Source organism: Lithobates pipiens, unplaced genomic scaffold (assembly GCF_037356315.1).
Source record: "Lithobates pipiens isolate NorthernLeopardFrog02 unplaced genomic scaffold, aLitPip1_a1.2 Scaffold_18, whole genome shotgun sequence".
Classification (NCBI taxonomy): Eukaryota; Metazoa; Chordata; class Amphibia; order Anura; family Ranidae; genus Lithobates; species Lithobates pipiens.
In genome coordinates this window covers 98,115,155-98,130,387 of record NW_027507758.1, presented here as the reverse complement: position 1 = coordinate 98,130,387, position 15,233 = coordinate 98,115,155, and the positions used below count along the sequence as shown (strand labels likewise).

General features: G+C 39.5%; 1 protein-coding gene across 2 annotated transcripts in view; it reads left to right on the top strand.

The window, feature by feature from the left end:
* APLF (aprataxin and PNKP like factor) overlaps positions 1 to 15,233 on the top strand; it is a 401,298-nt gene that overhangs the window by 384,583 nt on the left and 1,482 nt on the right. For both annotated transcript variants that reach the window (XM_077485939.1, XM_077485938.1), the window contains exon 10: positions 2,056 to 2,088. In XM_077485939.1, the coding sequence (XP_077342065.1) occupies positions 2,056 to 2,088 (33 nt within the window). The remainder of the gene's footprint in view (positions 1 to 2,055; positions 2,089 to 15,233) is intronic.

The following is a 15,233-nucleotide window of genomic DNA, read 5'->3' as shown; positions in this document are numbered from 1 at the left end:
TTTGGAAATGCAGCAATATGTAGACTTAAAATACAGCCTGCTATAAAACTGATTTACATTAGAAAAACACAGAAGTCATCTTGCTATGCAAGACTTGCTTATTTATTGCTAATGGCACAAGACAAACTCTGATGTTATTTTTTCTGCAAGCAAATTCCAGGTTTCCTAAAGAGATAAAGTGCCAGGGATAAGTGTTAAATCTGCACATTTGAAGTTCATTTAATACAGCTGTTTAAAAGAATTATCTCATTATCAGGGGCATATGAAGAAAACTGTTTTCTCAAGGACATTTTATGGATTAGAACTATCAAATATATCTGCTTCATCTATAATTGAAAGGGGTGAAGTATGTAGTGTTTATATGCTGTTAAGGTTTCTAACATAATGAATGAGTCCTTCCTTGAGTACATGTTCAGGAAAAGCATAATTCAGTGGGTATTGATAATAATCACCCCCCCCTTAAAATAATCACATTTTGTTGCTTTGCAGCCTGAAATGAAAACAGACACCGTTTTTGTTTTATCCAGCTGTATTTACTATGCAACTTTTAACGTCCAAGTGTAAGATTATACCACCAACATGTCAGAAAAAAAACAGAACCACTTAGTTGGAAAAAGGATGTCAGTATTTTGTTGGGCCACCTTTGTCTTTAATTACAGCCTTCACTCTGTATATGTCTCTACTAAAGTTGGGAAGAAGATTTTTCCTTTAAACATGACAATTACCCAATGCACACAGACAAAAATGACCACACAGTGGTTGAAGGAGAAAAACACCATTGAAAATCTGTGGAATGACTTGAAGACTGCAGTCCCCAAATGTCACCATCAAAGTTAACGGAACTTGAGCAGTTCTGCAAAGAAGAGTGGGCAAATATTGCAAAGTTAGTAGAGACATATCCCAACAGACTAAAGGCTGTAATTAAAGCAAAAGGTGGTCAAACAAAATACTGACATATGGGGGTGATCCTTTTTACAACTCTGTTTTTGAGTTGGAAAAAGTCTGTCTTAATTTCAGGCTGCAAAGCAAAAAAATTTGATTATAAAAAAAAAAATTATAAATGTGATTATAAACATAAAAAAAACAAAAGGCAATAGGACCCTTCCACAGCAGTTAAAAGACACCCAACACATCAATAAAGTAAGTAATTTGCTGTATATTAGACATATAACAATTTAGGTGTCTTCTGTGGGTAGGCAGTCTTGTATCTCGACGCATTTAGGGGGAGTTTAGCGCTTCTTCGGAAGGTAAGGGAAGCTAAAACATAGGACATGAATATTTCACAGTACAATATCAATAAACATTATAGAAATATTTATTTAAAGAAAGAAACCTCAGTTGTTATATGTATAATATATGGCAGATTAAGCACTTTATTGATGCGTTAGATGTCTGTTCATTACTGTGGTAAGGTCCTAAAGGGAGGATTGTTTTTATTATGTTCTTAATGAATTTGGAAAGAATAAAATATATTGATTTTATTGAAAAGTCTTTTGGTAGCACCTTAAAAGTCCATCTTGCTGCTCTCTTTTCCTCTAAATACAATATACATGATGTTAATGCCTTTTTTGCAATCTTTTTTTTTTTTTTTTTTTTTTATAAACTAATCATTTTGGATCAATCTACTTTTTATTGTTATGTGTAAGGCCACCATAGCCTACTAGTTTTTTTTCTGCAGTCGCATAATGTAGTTAGGTGATATAATACAGGCATGGGCTTAATATGCGCAGCAAATTAATAATGTCTACTGCCGACAGAATGGGTAAAAGTTTCAATTGCTAAATCAACAGCAAGAAAAAGGCACAAGACAGAAAATAAAGACCTGGTTTCTATGAAGACTTTTCCTGCAAGACAGTGAGTCTTATTTGTGAAATTGTTAGATAACTCATAACAACTAGTCAAATGCAGTGAAAAAATGTCGAAGAATTAAAATTTGAGTTGTCAGAGAAAGTCTTTCTTCAAATAGCAGGCCTCAAATAGTGCTTATGGGAACTGATCATCATGAAAATGTCCCTAAATATTTTTTTTCTTTTTTTTTTTTTTTATATTATTTAGGCAGGCGGCTAAGGAAAAGAACTACAAAGAAAGGTATGTTTTGTGTCTCTATCATTTACTATTCTAAATGGTATGTATTATGGCAGGCATGTTGCCGTTCTATATTAACTGAAGAAGAGTCTCAGATTAAAGAATAAGTAAACTTCCTTTACTGCTTTTTACCTATAGTTAAGCCTATAATAAGACTTACCTATAGGTTGTGTAAATATTTACATTACATGCAGCCAGTGACATCACTGGTGCATGCGCTCAGAAGGAGGGCCACCTGTGCCATTCCTTCCAAGCACTGTGCCATGAGCAGCAGCTCATTGCAGGCTGTGGCTCTGTAACTGGAACCCAGAAGCAAGATGGGTGAAGATGGAAGCAGCTGCAACGATGATTTAGCGGCGCTGGAACAGCTTCCTTTTAAGGATTGTTTCACATAATGTGCTAGTATGCAATGCATACTAGCACATTATGATTTTTACCTTGCAGGGAGGGGAAAAAAAATGTCCACCGATATGCAACCGCTTTAAGGTCCTCCTCATACATATGACTGTCTTATAATGCTTGCAAGTTAACCCCAGCAGTTTTGTGCATTGGCGCACTTTGCATTAAGGCACTCCATTTACTTTAAAGGGCTCTTACTATGCCTCTATGTGCAAAAACATGCACCTGTACTATTTTTTCCAGCACAGCACACCCCAACTCAGAGTATGTAGATCTGTGTGTTCTGGTGTGCCAAAATGTCCTGTTAGTACGGTATATGTGTTTTGGGGTGCCATTGGGAATGAATTGTGGTACATCATATATAGCATGTTGCAATAATGCATTTCACCATAATGCAAAGGTGTGAAGCCAGTCGAAACAAAACCTCCTATGGTCTCTAATGATATAGCTATTAAGGTCTGTAAATGTAACATATTTACATCTTTGCCTGTGCTGCTTTAAGATCAGTGAGAATCAGTGGAATTCTGTTGTGTCTGTTTAACATTTAATAATGGTGCTGCCCATCATTGCTTTCTATTAGTGTCCATCAATGCCAATCAGTGCCACCTATCAGTGTCCATCAGTGCCACCTATTGGTGCCCATCAGTGCCCATCAATTCTAGATATCAGTGCCCATCAATGCCAATTTATCAGTGCTGCCTCATTATGACAGAAACTAAGAAAAACATATTTTTTTCCAAAATTTTGGGCTTTTTTAGTTTGTTTATCAAAAAATAAAAAGCCCAGAGGTAATCAAATACCACCAAATGAAAGCTGTATTTGTAGGAAGAAAATGATACACATTTGGTTTGGATACAGTGTTACATGACCAGACAATTGTCATCCAAAATGCGACAGAGCTGAAGCTGAAAATTGTCCTGGGCAGGAAGGGGCGAAAGTGCCTGGTATTAAAGTGATTAAAACAGATTAAACAGCACAGTGCTTGTGCTGTGTAATCTGCCCCCCTGTAAACTGTAAAAAAAAAAAGAAAAAAACCTGAACCCTGCACCTGTATGCCCTCTCTATACAGAACACAAAAATCAGGGCTACTGAACCCTGATCATCGTGGTCTGATTGCTTCACTTTGTCATACTCTTCTGTCCTCTCTGCTCTCCCTCTCACCCCCTGCCTGTCAACTTATGTCTGTGTGTCTTTGTCTCCGCCCTCCGCCACTATTAGTTAAATGAAAAATTGTAAATGCACACTGCCAGCCCTCTATGATATCCTGGCATACCACACTGTAATAGTCTTTTATAAAAACGAGCGCTGTAAATACCGTTTTAGAGATGTCTTCGGGCCGGTCACGTGACTCTGCGCCAGGTTTCCAGGGCTACTGCAGGAGAGGCTGAGCGGCCACATGATCTCCTCGGCTAAAAAAGTGACTGATATGAGTGTGATAAGTTAATTTTAAAGGTATTTCATAGATGCCAGAGTCCCACTTTAAACTTTAACTTTCTGTCCAACCTTTGAACATGATTCTTCAGCAGGGGTGGGACCTGTGATCTTTAACCTCCCCAGCGGTATCCCCGAGCGTGACTCGGGTTAGGTTTTCTATTGTACTATCGGTAACCCCGAGTCACGCTCGGGGTAATATTGCAGAGTGGCGAGCGGAGATCTTACCTTCTCCCTGCGCTCCAGCGATGTTCTCCGCTGTCCTCCGTGTCCTCCCCTGTGATCGCCGACGCGATCGCCGGCGAGGTCACGCCATCCTCACTTCCTGGTTCCGTTCTCTGCGAGCAGCAGCGGCGCACGGGAGCGGAACTGGGCGGGAAATTCAAAAAGTTACACAACACAAACACATAAATAGAGGTGATACATTGTAATCTGAGAGGATTACACTGTATCATCTCTATCTGACAGATAAACCATACAGTGCCCCTTGCCTCCAATAAAATAATATCTAACATGGCATCAAAAAAGCGCCAATTCGCTAAAAAATCGCCATTGGACCAGCTGAGTGACAGCGATAGCGACACGGAGTTGCTCGCAGAAATTAGCGATAGCGAGTCGGTGGGAGATTTGTCGTCTGACACTGACACGGATCTGACAAGTGACAGCGGTGATGATCCTGCACCTGACCTCAGCGATGTGCGCAATTGGTGCCCTATCAACTGCGATACAGACCAGGTAGCGCCGCCAAGATTCCCTTTCACCGGATCACCTGGGATGAAGGTAGATGTCGAACGTGACAATCCCCTGGCATACCTGCAATTATTTCTCACTGAGGATGTCATTGAAATAATTGTCAGAGAGACAAATCGCTACCAGGTACAGCAATCCGCTACGCTGCATGCCAGGTTTTCCCGAAGCAGAAAGTGGGAACCTGTGACCAAAGAGGACATCTGGCAGTTCCTGGGACTCATCATTCTTCAGGGAGTGGTGGGGAAACCGCTCCAAAAATGGTACTGGACCACCAATAAATTATTGGCCACTCCGTTTTTTGGCACCGTGATGTCGGAATACCGTTTTTACCTCATCATGAAATATTTTCATTTCACGAACAATGAGGAGTTTGATGAGGCCACGCATCCTGCACCCAAACTCAAAAAAATCTGGGAGGTATCGCAAATTATTGTGAGCAACTTCCAGCGGACCTACGTGCCAGAAAGGGACGTCTGCGTGGACGAAAGCTTGATGGCCTACAAGGGACGCCTGAGCTGGATACAATTTATTGCGTCCAAAAGAGCGAGATTTGGAATAAAGTCCTACATGCTCTGCGAGTCATCCACCGGGTACATATGGAATGCGGTCATTTACACCGGTAAAGGCACAAAGTTCAACCCCAGGTACAGCGGCTATGGGATGGCCACATCATCGGTCCTCACACTGCTGGAGCCATTGCTGAACCAGGGATATTGTGTCACCCTGGACAATTTTTATACGTCTCCGGAACTTTTTGATGTTTTGCTAAGAAACAAGACCGATGCATATGGTACGGTTAGGCCCAATCGGCGTGACATGCCATCTCTGTTCTCCCGGAAAAATCTAAAAACCGGAGAAATGGTTGCCTGGCAGAAGGGTAAAATGATGGCAATGCGATGGCGAGATAAGAAGGACGTTTGTCTGATGAGTACCGTGCACAATACCGCCACTGCCATGGTCCACACCAAACGTGGGAAAGATGTGCTGAAGCCGCAAGTCGTCATAGACTACAATTGCACTATGGGAGGCGTGGACAGAGCCGATCAGGCAATGACATTTTATCCGGCTATGCGCAAGCAACAAAAAAAATATTATAAAAAGATTTTCCGGCATCTTCTGGAGCAATGCCTTTGGAACGCATATGTCCTATATAGAGCACAGAGTCGCAAGCCTCTTATTCATGCGGATTTTACCTGGAAGGTGGCGGAGCAGATTTTCCTCCAACACCAGACACCATCAGGATCTGGGATCAGACCTGGACGACATGCTGTGGACGTTGTCAACCCAGAGCGCCTTACAGGTCGTCACTTTGTGGACTATATACCACCAACCACAAAAAAGGAAGCACCTACCAGGATGTGCGTGGTTTGCTGCTCAAAGAGAGATGGCAGTGGGAAAAAAGTCCGAAAAGAAACCCGGTTCTATTGTCCGGATTGTGATGTTGGACTGTGTGCTGTACCCTGCTTCAAAGTGTATCACACTCAGGATGTTTATTGAATTTTCTTTGTTTGACAAATTTCATTATTTCACATTACTTTATTGAATAAAATTATATTATTTATAAGATTATAATTCATGATTTTGTGTTTCTAACTTTATCACATCTGGGATGTCTACTAGAGTCTTGTTTGGTCAGGTTTTAGTAAGTAATTACTAAGAATTACAGGCCTATGATACATAACACCAAATTTTCATGCAAAAGAATTGTACCGCTTTTGGAATGGAATTCCTGACAGAATCATACCGCCAGGGAGGTTAAGTAATTGTATTTTAATTCTTGTTTAAATATAAAATGAACATCTTACAATGCTATGGACATACAAATGTATTCATATATATTTTGAACAAGCCGTAAATAAGCTTCAAACAAGTCCTTACTGAGATCTTTAGTTACTGGCATTGTGAAGCACCTCATCCTCAAAGTTCACAGACTAAACACTGAAGTCCTCTCAGTTTCTCAGCTTCCTCTCCCAGTTTAGCTGCCCCGCTTCCAATTTCAGCAGTAAATTAGAAGCTCAGCCTCCCTTTCCAGCAGTAAATCAGCAGCTGAGCTCACCCTGCTCTCTTGGCAACTCTGCTTTCTTTTCCCAGCAGTAATGCAGCAGCAACACTAAGAACAGCAAGTGCGTATAATGCATGCATGCTGAAGTGCATTGTGCATATGCATTTTTTACATTCATTGAGCTCTATGCACAGCTGCTCATTGCAATGTGTTGCTATGCATTGCAATTCATTGCATTACGATAAAATATATGACTGCATACGTTTATGCCATGTCACATGAAAAGATAAATATTTACAAGAATGTGAGGGGTGTACTCACTTTTGTGACATAGTTTACAAATTATAAAATATATATATATATATATATATATATATATATATATATATATATATATATATATATATATATATATATATATATATATACAGTATCTCAGAAAAGTGTACACCCCTCTCACACCCCTTTTGTTAATATGTTATTATATCTCTACATGTGACATAACGAAATTACGCTTTGCTGCAATTTAATGTAGAGACTGTATAGTTTGTATAACAGTGTAAATTTGCTGTCCCCTCAAAATACCTCAACACAGCCACTAATGTTCAAACCGCTGGCAACAAAAGTGAGTACACCCCTAAGTGAAAATGTCCAAATTGGGCCCAAAGTGTCAATATTTTGTGTGGCCACCATTATTTTCCAGCACTGCCTTAACCCTCTTGGGCATGGCATTCACCAGAGCTTCACAGGTTGCCACTGGAGTCCTCTTCCACTCCTCCCTGATGACATCACGGAGCTGATGGATCTTGTGCTCCTCCACCTTCCATTTAAGGATGCCCCACAGATGCTCAATAGGGTTTGTCTGGAGACATGCTTTGCCAGTCCATCACCTTTACCCTCAGCTTCTTTAGAAAGACAGTGGTCGCGTTGGAGGTGTGTGTTGGGGTCATTATCATGTTGGAATACTGCCCTGCGGCCCATTTTCCAAAGGGAGGGGATCATACTCTGCTTCAGTATGTCACAGTAAAGCCCCGTACACACTATCAGATTGTCTGCTGAGTTTTTCCTTCAGATTTACCAAAACCATATAATATGAGGTCAAACCTTAGGAGTTTCAATGTGTATGCAATCAGGCAGGCCCTTCTACTACATGGTTTTGGTAAATCTGAAGGAAAAACTCAGCAGACAATCTGATAGTGTGTACGGGGCTAAAATGTTGGTATTCATGGTTCCCTCAATGAACTATAGCTCCCCAGTTCAGGCAACACTCATGCAGCCTCAGACACTGACACTCCCACCACCATGCTTGACTGTAGGCAAGACACACTTGTCTTTGTACTCCTCACCTGGTTGCCGCCACACACACTTGACACCATCTAAACGGAATACGTTTATATTGGTCTTATCAGACCACAAGACATGGTTCCAGTAATCCATGTCCTTAGTCTGCTTGTCATCAGCAAACTGTTTGCGGGCTTTCTTGTGCATCTTCTTTAGAAGAGACTTCCTTCTGAAATGGCAGCCATGCAGACCAATTTGATGCAGTGTGCGGCCTGTGGTCTGAGCACTGACAGACTAACCTCCCATCCCTTCAACCTCTGCAGCAATGCTGGCAGCACTCATACATCTATTTCCCAAAGACAACCTCTGGATATGATGCTGAGCACATGCACTCAACTTCTTTAGTTGACCATGGCAAGGCCTGTTCTGAGACAAACCTGTCCTGTTAAACCACTGTATGGTCTTGGCCACCATGCTGCAACTCAGTTTCAGGGTCTTGGCAATCTTCTTATAGCCTAGGCCATCTTTATGTAGGGCGACAATTATTTTTTTCAGATCCCCAGAGAGTTCTTTGTCATGAGGTGCCATGTTGAACTTCCAGTGACCAGTATAAGAGTGAGAGCGATAACCCCTAATTTAACACAACTGCTCCCCATTCACACCTGTGACCTTGTAGCATTAATGAGTCACATGACACTGAGGAGGGAAAATGGCTAATTGGGCCCAATTTGGACATTTGCACTTAGGGGTGTATTCACTTTTGTTGCCAGTGGTTTACACATTAATGGCTGTGTATTGAGTTATTTTGAGGAGACAGCAAATTTACACTGTTATACAAGTTGTACACACAATACTTTACATTGTAGCAAAGTGTAATTTCTTCAGTGTTGTCACATGAAAAGATATAATAAAATATTTACAAAAATGTGAGGGGTGTACTCACTTTTGTAAGATGCTGTATATATGTATATATAAACATATTTTAAAAATATATATAAAAATATTCAACTCTTATGTTCAACCACTCACCACATCGAGATGCAAGGGAAATCATAGTAATATACCTCAAAACTCTACTAATACAGTATATTGTAAATACAATATATAGAAGCATTTGGGAAGACACCAAAATAAGAGAAAACATACACAACAAAAGATAAAATAAAGTAAAATGTTGGCACAATTAAACTTCCTTCCCCTGTGGTTGTTGAGGTCCCTTCCTCCTTTTTAGGATGTGGCCCTCGCTCTTATGCCCTGTACACACGGGCGGAAATTCCAATGGAAAAGCTCCGATCGTATTATGTTTTCAGAAAATCCGATCGTGTGTGGGCTCTATCTTACTTTTTCTGTCTAAAATTCCGGCGGAAAAAGTTTGAGGGCTGGATCTCAAATTTTCCGACAACAAAATCCGATCTGACTTTTTCCAATAATTTGTAGAGAATCCCGTCGGACAAAGTGCCACGCATGCTCAGTTTAAATTACAAGACCAAAGCTATTGGCTACTAGCTTCTACGTAGTCCCGCCATACGACAACTTTGTCCGTGTGTATGCAACACAAGTTTCGGCCAAAATCCATTGGAAAAAATACGACGGATTTTGTGGTCGGAGTGTCCGACCATGTGTACAGGGCATTACAGGGGTTATGTTGTGGTTTGTGATGTACTTGAATGGGATGGTGCCATGATGAGGATTCATTTTATACCTTTGTCTGGCTCTCACCTTCATTTGCATTAAAATGAAAAAGAGAGGGCTGAAAAGGCACACAAGCTAAATTAACTGTTATTGATGGCTGCAGTAACGTCTCACTTTTTATTAAATCCATGTGGATTCCAGTTTAGATATCTCCCTTTTGACAGAACTGCCCCTCCAATGTGGCATATATTAATTCCAATAAAAAAAAGTTCCAGTGGGGTTTGTTATGAATGTTTTCGTAATTCTTTGAGATGCTATGGCCCATGAAAGCTTTCTTAAAGTGGTTGTAAACCCTCTCATATACCCAGTGAAGTGAATAGCCTCAGATGATGCACATAGATTAAATAAATCCTCCTTCATAAGTTTTACTAGTTTATCTGCAGTCTTCTCATGTCTACATCCCTTCAAAAGGTCACGCTTGTGATCAAATCCTTCTGCGTCTGTGAGGAGCATGGAGAAAGAGGGTGGATAGTTACAGTTACAGCTCTTATATACTGTGTGGGAGCTGATTGGAGGAAAGGGACACACCCTCTCCACACACTGAACATGCATAGCTGTGTCCTAAATAGGCAAGCAGTGATCTCAGCTCCCTCCCCCATCACAAATTTATCTAGTGTCAGGAAAACCGCTCAGAAGTGACTCATGTTGATAACAGAGGAACGAAGCACCAGAGAGAAACAACACTTAGAGCTTTGGAGATCTGGAGATCTTTGGAGAATAATATTACCCAAGTTTACATATAGGGTTTGAGTGGTTCTCCCTACATATTGCAGGCCACATGGGCAATGCAATAAATACAGCACATTACGTTTGGTACAAGTTATGAAGGATTTCATTTGATATCTTTTGAATTGAATATATAGTGGGATGTCAGTGCATTCATCAATAACAGTTTAGCTTGAGTGCCTTTTTCCGTCCCTCTTAATTTAATTTCATTTTACTTTATATTATATTTTTTTGTCTCTATATTTCCTTTTTTTATTTTTGTGTCTTTTATTTTGTGTCTTGTGTCTTCCAAGTTGCTTCTGTATATTGTATTTACAAATTCTAAGTAGAGGTTTGAATTTAAATTCATTTCCCTTGGATCTCCATGTGATGAGCGGATGATTTTTAGGATGAACACAGGAGCTTTTTATATATATTTGTAAAAAAAGTGGTGTGTATATATAGAATCTTTTTTTCAATTTTTTCGCCACTAGATGGCACTTTGTTAAACACCTATGGTGCATATTTGGAAGGATTACATCACAGTAGTTCTGGCAAGCCTGTATGTATTGTAAGGTGGAGTGGGCATGTAGTGGATTACACATGAAGACAATATCTCTTAACACTGACAGTCAGAACTGCAAGATTTTTTTTTTACTATTTTATGGACTTTATACTCTTTGATTGGCATTGATCTTGTATGTGTCATCAGAGTTTGCAGAAAAAAAGGCTTCCACCACCAACACTGCTGCCGCTTACCAGCTAAACTGATCCCATCTCAGAGACCAGATATCGCCAATATTAAAACACTTCCTCTGAGCCTGGACTGCATGGAGGATGTATCCCTTTTAAGTGCTTGGTTCAAGTAGTTAGAAGAATCCTACGGCCAGACCGCTCATTGCCCAGCACATATAATAACGAGAGGAATCGCCATAGTGTGATACAGTCATGAAATTTAATAAATTAAAAAAGATTGCACTTACATCAAGTAGGAGAAAACTTCGCTTTCTAAAATCAAACAGGTTTGCCGGCCGGCTTAGTAACGCTGCCCGTCGCTTCCGGGTTCAGCGTAGATCGCTGGTGACGTCAGTACGCCGCTCCTCCCAAACTGACGTCACCGCGATCTACGCTGAACCCGGAAGTGACGGGCAGCGTCTAAGCCGGCCGGCAAACCTGTTTGATTTTAGAAAGCGAAGTTTTCTCCTACTTGATGTAAGTGCAATCTTTTTTAATTTATTAAATTTCATGACTGTATCACACTATGGCGATTCCTCTCGTTATTATATGTGCTGGGCAATGAGCGGTCTGGCCGTAGGATTCTTCTAACTACTTGAACCAAGCACTTAAAAGGGATACATCCTCCATGCAGTCCAGGCTCAGAGGAAGTGTTTTAATATTGGCAATATCTGGTCTCTGAGATGGGATCAGTTTAGCTGGTAAGCGGCAGTAGTGTTGGTGGTGGAAGCCTTTTTTTCTGCAAACTCTGATGACACTTTTCCTATATTGGTGTGGTGTGTTTAAACACGTTGGAGATTACAAGCAGAATCTTTTGTTGATGGGAAGATTGACTAATATTTGAACACTAGTATATGCATTTTTCTGTCTGCATTCTGTCAAATTTTTGTTTCATCTTTTATTTATTTATTTGTTTCACATAGCATTTATGGGATCAGTATAGCGCAGCTTATCTGGAAAAAATTATTTGAATTGTGGGTATCTCACGTTTAAAGCTGCTGCTGCATTTATAGTATATTTTCACATTTTCTTGTCACAATTGTTTTATTATTTCACACTAATTTTACATAGGAACAGCGCTGTATTTTTCTGGTTTCTATATTGATCTTGTATGTGTTTGAGTGACACCATATTGGCACCTTTATAACCTGTTCACTGTTTATTTTTGGATATGTCATTATTGATGACATCAGCATCCTATTGCACGTTGGTATGATTAAATTAAGAGCAGCACATTTTTCCTACAAGTGAATATTGATTTACTATATTCTATATACATTATGTGGAACCAGCTGGTATTTAGTTGCATTTTTTATCTTTAGACCTATAGCGCAGATTACTTTTATTTTCAGAATATGTAAATGATTTGCATTAATGGAACCACATTAATGGATTTTTGAATCTTGACCAAGTGCTATAGTTTTGGACAAAGATACAGGGTAAATTCTAAGGCTCCATGCACACTGAAGCTGATAAACTGCAGTTTATTGGCGTTTGGGCGTTTTTTGTAAAAGCCCATAAACTCCACTCTATGTTAGCCTATGTGTCCATGCACACATGGACGTTTTTCAGCTTTAATGAGCAGTGGAGTTTATGGGCTTTTTTCTGAACGCCAGAAATTCGCGTTCAAAGTGCCGTTTTTCAGCGCCAAAAAACGACAAACGCTGATAAACGCTGATAAACGCTCATAAGCGCTCGTTCATTAGTGTTCGGCATTCTATTTTTCAATGCATTGTGGGATTTTTGGAGTGTCCTCTGTGTATTTTTATAAAAAACGCCCATTAACGCTAACGCTGTAAAACGCTCATAAACGCTCATTAACGCTAGTATAAAACGCTGTTAAAAGCAGGTTTTTCAACCAGCGTTTTCTGCCAGCAATCTGGCGTCCAGAAAAAGCTTTTTTGAGCTTCAGTGTGCATGGAGCCTAATTTCTGAACAGTGCACCTATTTGTGCTACAAACATCCCAGGTTTAATGGTTGTTCAGTTTATGTGTATAAACGATAAACCTTTTCAATGTTATTCTAATTAAATTTTGTAATTAGCACATTCGTTCTTGTTATTAATGTTGGTTAATAAGTATTAATATTATTATTGGTTAATAAATAATCCTATACATAATATTTCTACAAGACAAAATACATTTTACACTGTGCTAATTACTTACATGAAACATAAAATATTTTCTCATTTCCATTGTTCACGTTTGCAATAAAATTTACTTGTTTTAAAGAAAATCTCCAAGTTTCAAAGATCTCTAGATGGTGGCAAGTTAGAAATGCGTGCACTGCAATTATCTCCATTTCTCAGATACAGAGCTCTTCAGGTCTAATGTTCGGGAGCAACAAAATGTGTCTCTCAGTGGTATCACTTGTCATCTGCAAAATTCTCATAGCTAAGCTGCCAACTAACTTTAATGGTCTCGAAAGTGGTGCACTGAGATCAGAAAAATACCAGCTACTAAATTTTATACCTGAAGATCAATGTATTGAGGAACAGGGCTCTTAATCATTCCTACCACCATATAGAGAACTTTAAAATAAAAGCTAAACTCCAGGCACATATAAAACACTGATTAATATGGCCATTTTATAAGTTTTTATGATATTTTTGGTGTTTGAGTTTTCATATAAATAAACCCAAAAATACGCAAGCGCAAAAATGGATCCTCTGTGGAATAAATATATGAGAAGACAGCAGAGCACACTCAAACGTGGTCAGTAACCAACAAATAATAAATGTACTAAATAATAGTGGTGCACTATACTCAATACTCCACCGCAAATTAAAAGTGCCAAGTGCAATAAAACAAGTTCATCAAAAAACAATGTGCCACACAATAACCTACAAGGAAAACTGTAACAGACTCACCTTACCAATACATAAATAAATATAAATAGTCCACAATATTATAACTAATCCTCCATTATCACCAAATAAATTAATACTGATCAATAAAAAAAACAGCACGTGATAAATTGCAAGGTGCTAAATGTGCTTATAAACAACAAAAAACAACAAAAGGGAAAAAAATATCCCAACATTCCCTACTGGTGCACTGCACATTAATATTGAATAAATATTCAAAAAATAATATACTGTGTTTAGTAAAAATAGTAAGAAGTGAATAATAAAAAACACCGGTGATAAACTGAACTAGCCAAATTAATACTCGATCAAAACTTCGACATCACGGACTCCTCCCCCTTCCCTTCGTTAGCAGACAGAGGCACTTGGGGAAGGGGGAGGAGTCCAGTGACATCGATGTCCGTGACGTCACTGGATCTCATACGGAACTCCCTGAAGACCCAGAAGCCGGCGGAGAGGTGAGTACCGGCCAAAAGAATTTTGAGCAATCAAAAAAATTAATCGATTAATTGAGGAATTAATCTTTCATTTCCACAGTCCTACTTTTTTGTTCTTTTTCACAAAATTATCATATTAACCAGTTACTTCTCTGGCATGGCATATGCATACTTGCAACTACACCCCAAAACACATTCTGCTATTCGTCCAGAGTATGGTGATACCACATTTTTCACAGCCTGACTACATACAGAGGCCCAACATGCAGGGAACACTGTCAGGTGTTCTAGGGACATAAATTACACATTTAATTTCTTGACTACCTCTTACACTTTTGAAGGCCCTGAAACACCAGGACGATGGAAACGCCAAAAATGACCCCATGTTGGAAAGCAAACACCCCAACACATAATTTAGGAGGCATAATGAGTCTTTTGAACATGGTATTTTTTTTCCACAAGTTTTTGGAAAATGTGGAAATAAAATGAAAACGCATCTTTTTTTTCTATACAAAGTTGTCCATTTGTAAGATATTTCTAACACACAGCATATACATAGCAAACATTACACCCCAAAATATATTCTGCTACTGGCGATACCACTTGTGTGAGATTTTTACACAGCCGGGCCACATACAGGGGCCCAACATGCATGGAGCTCCTTCAGGTGTTATAGGGAAATAAACTACACATCTCATTTCCTGACTACCTATTACACTTTTGTGAAGCAGTGTAGTGGTACAGATGAGCACTGATGTGGCACACATGAGTACTGATGTGGCATGGATGTGGTACGGATGAGCACTGATGTGGCACGGATGAGCACTGATGTGGCATGGTTGAGGCATGG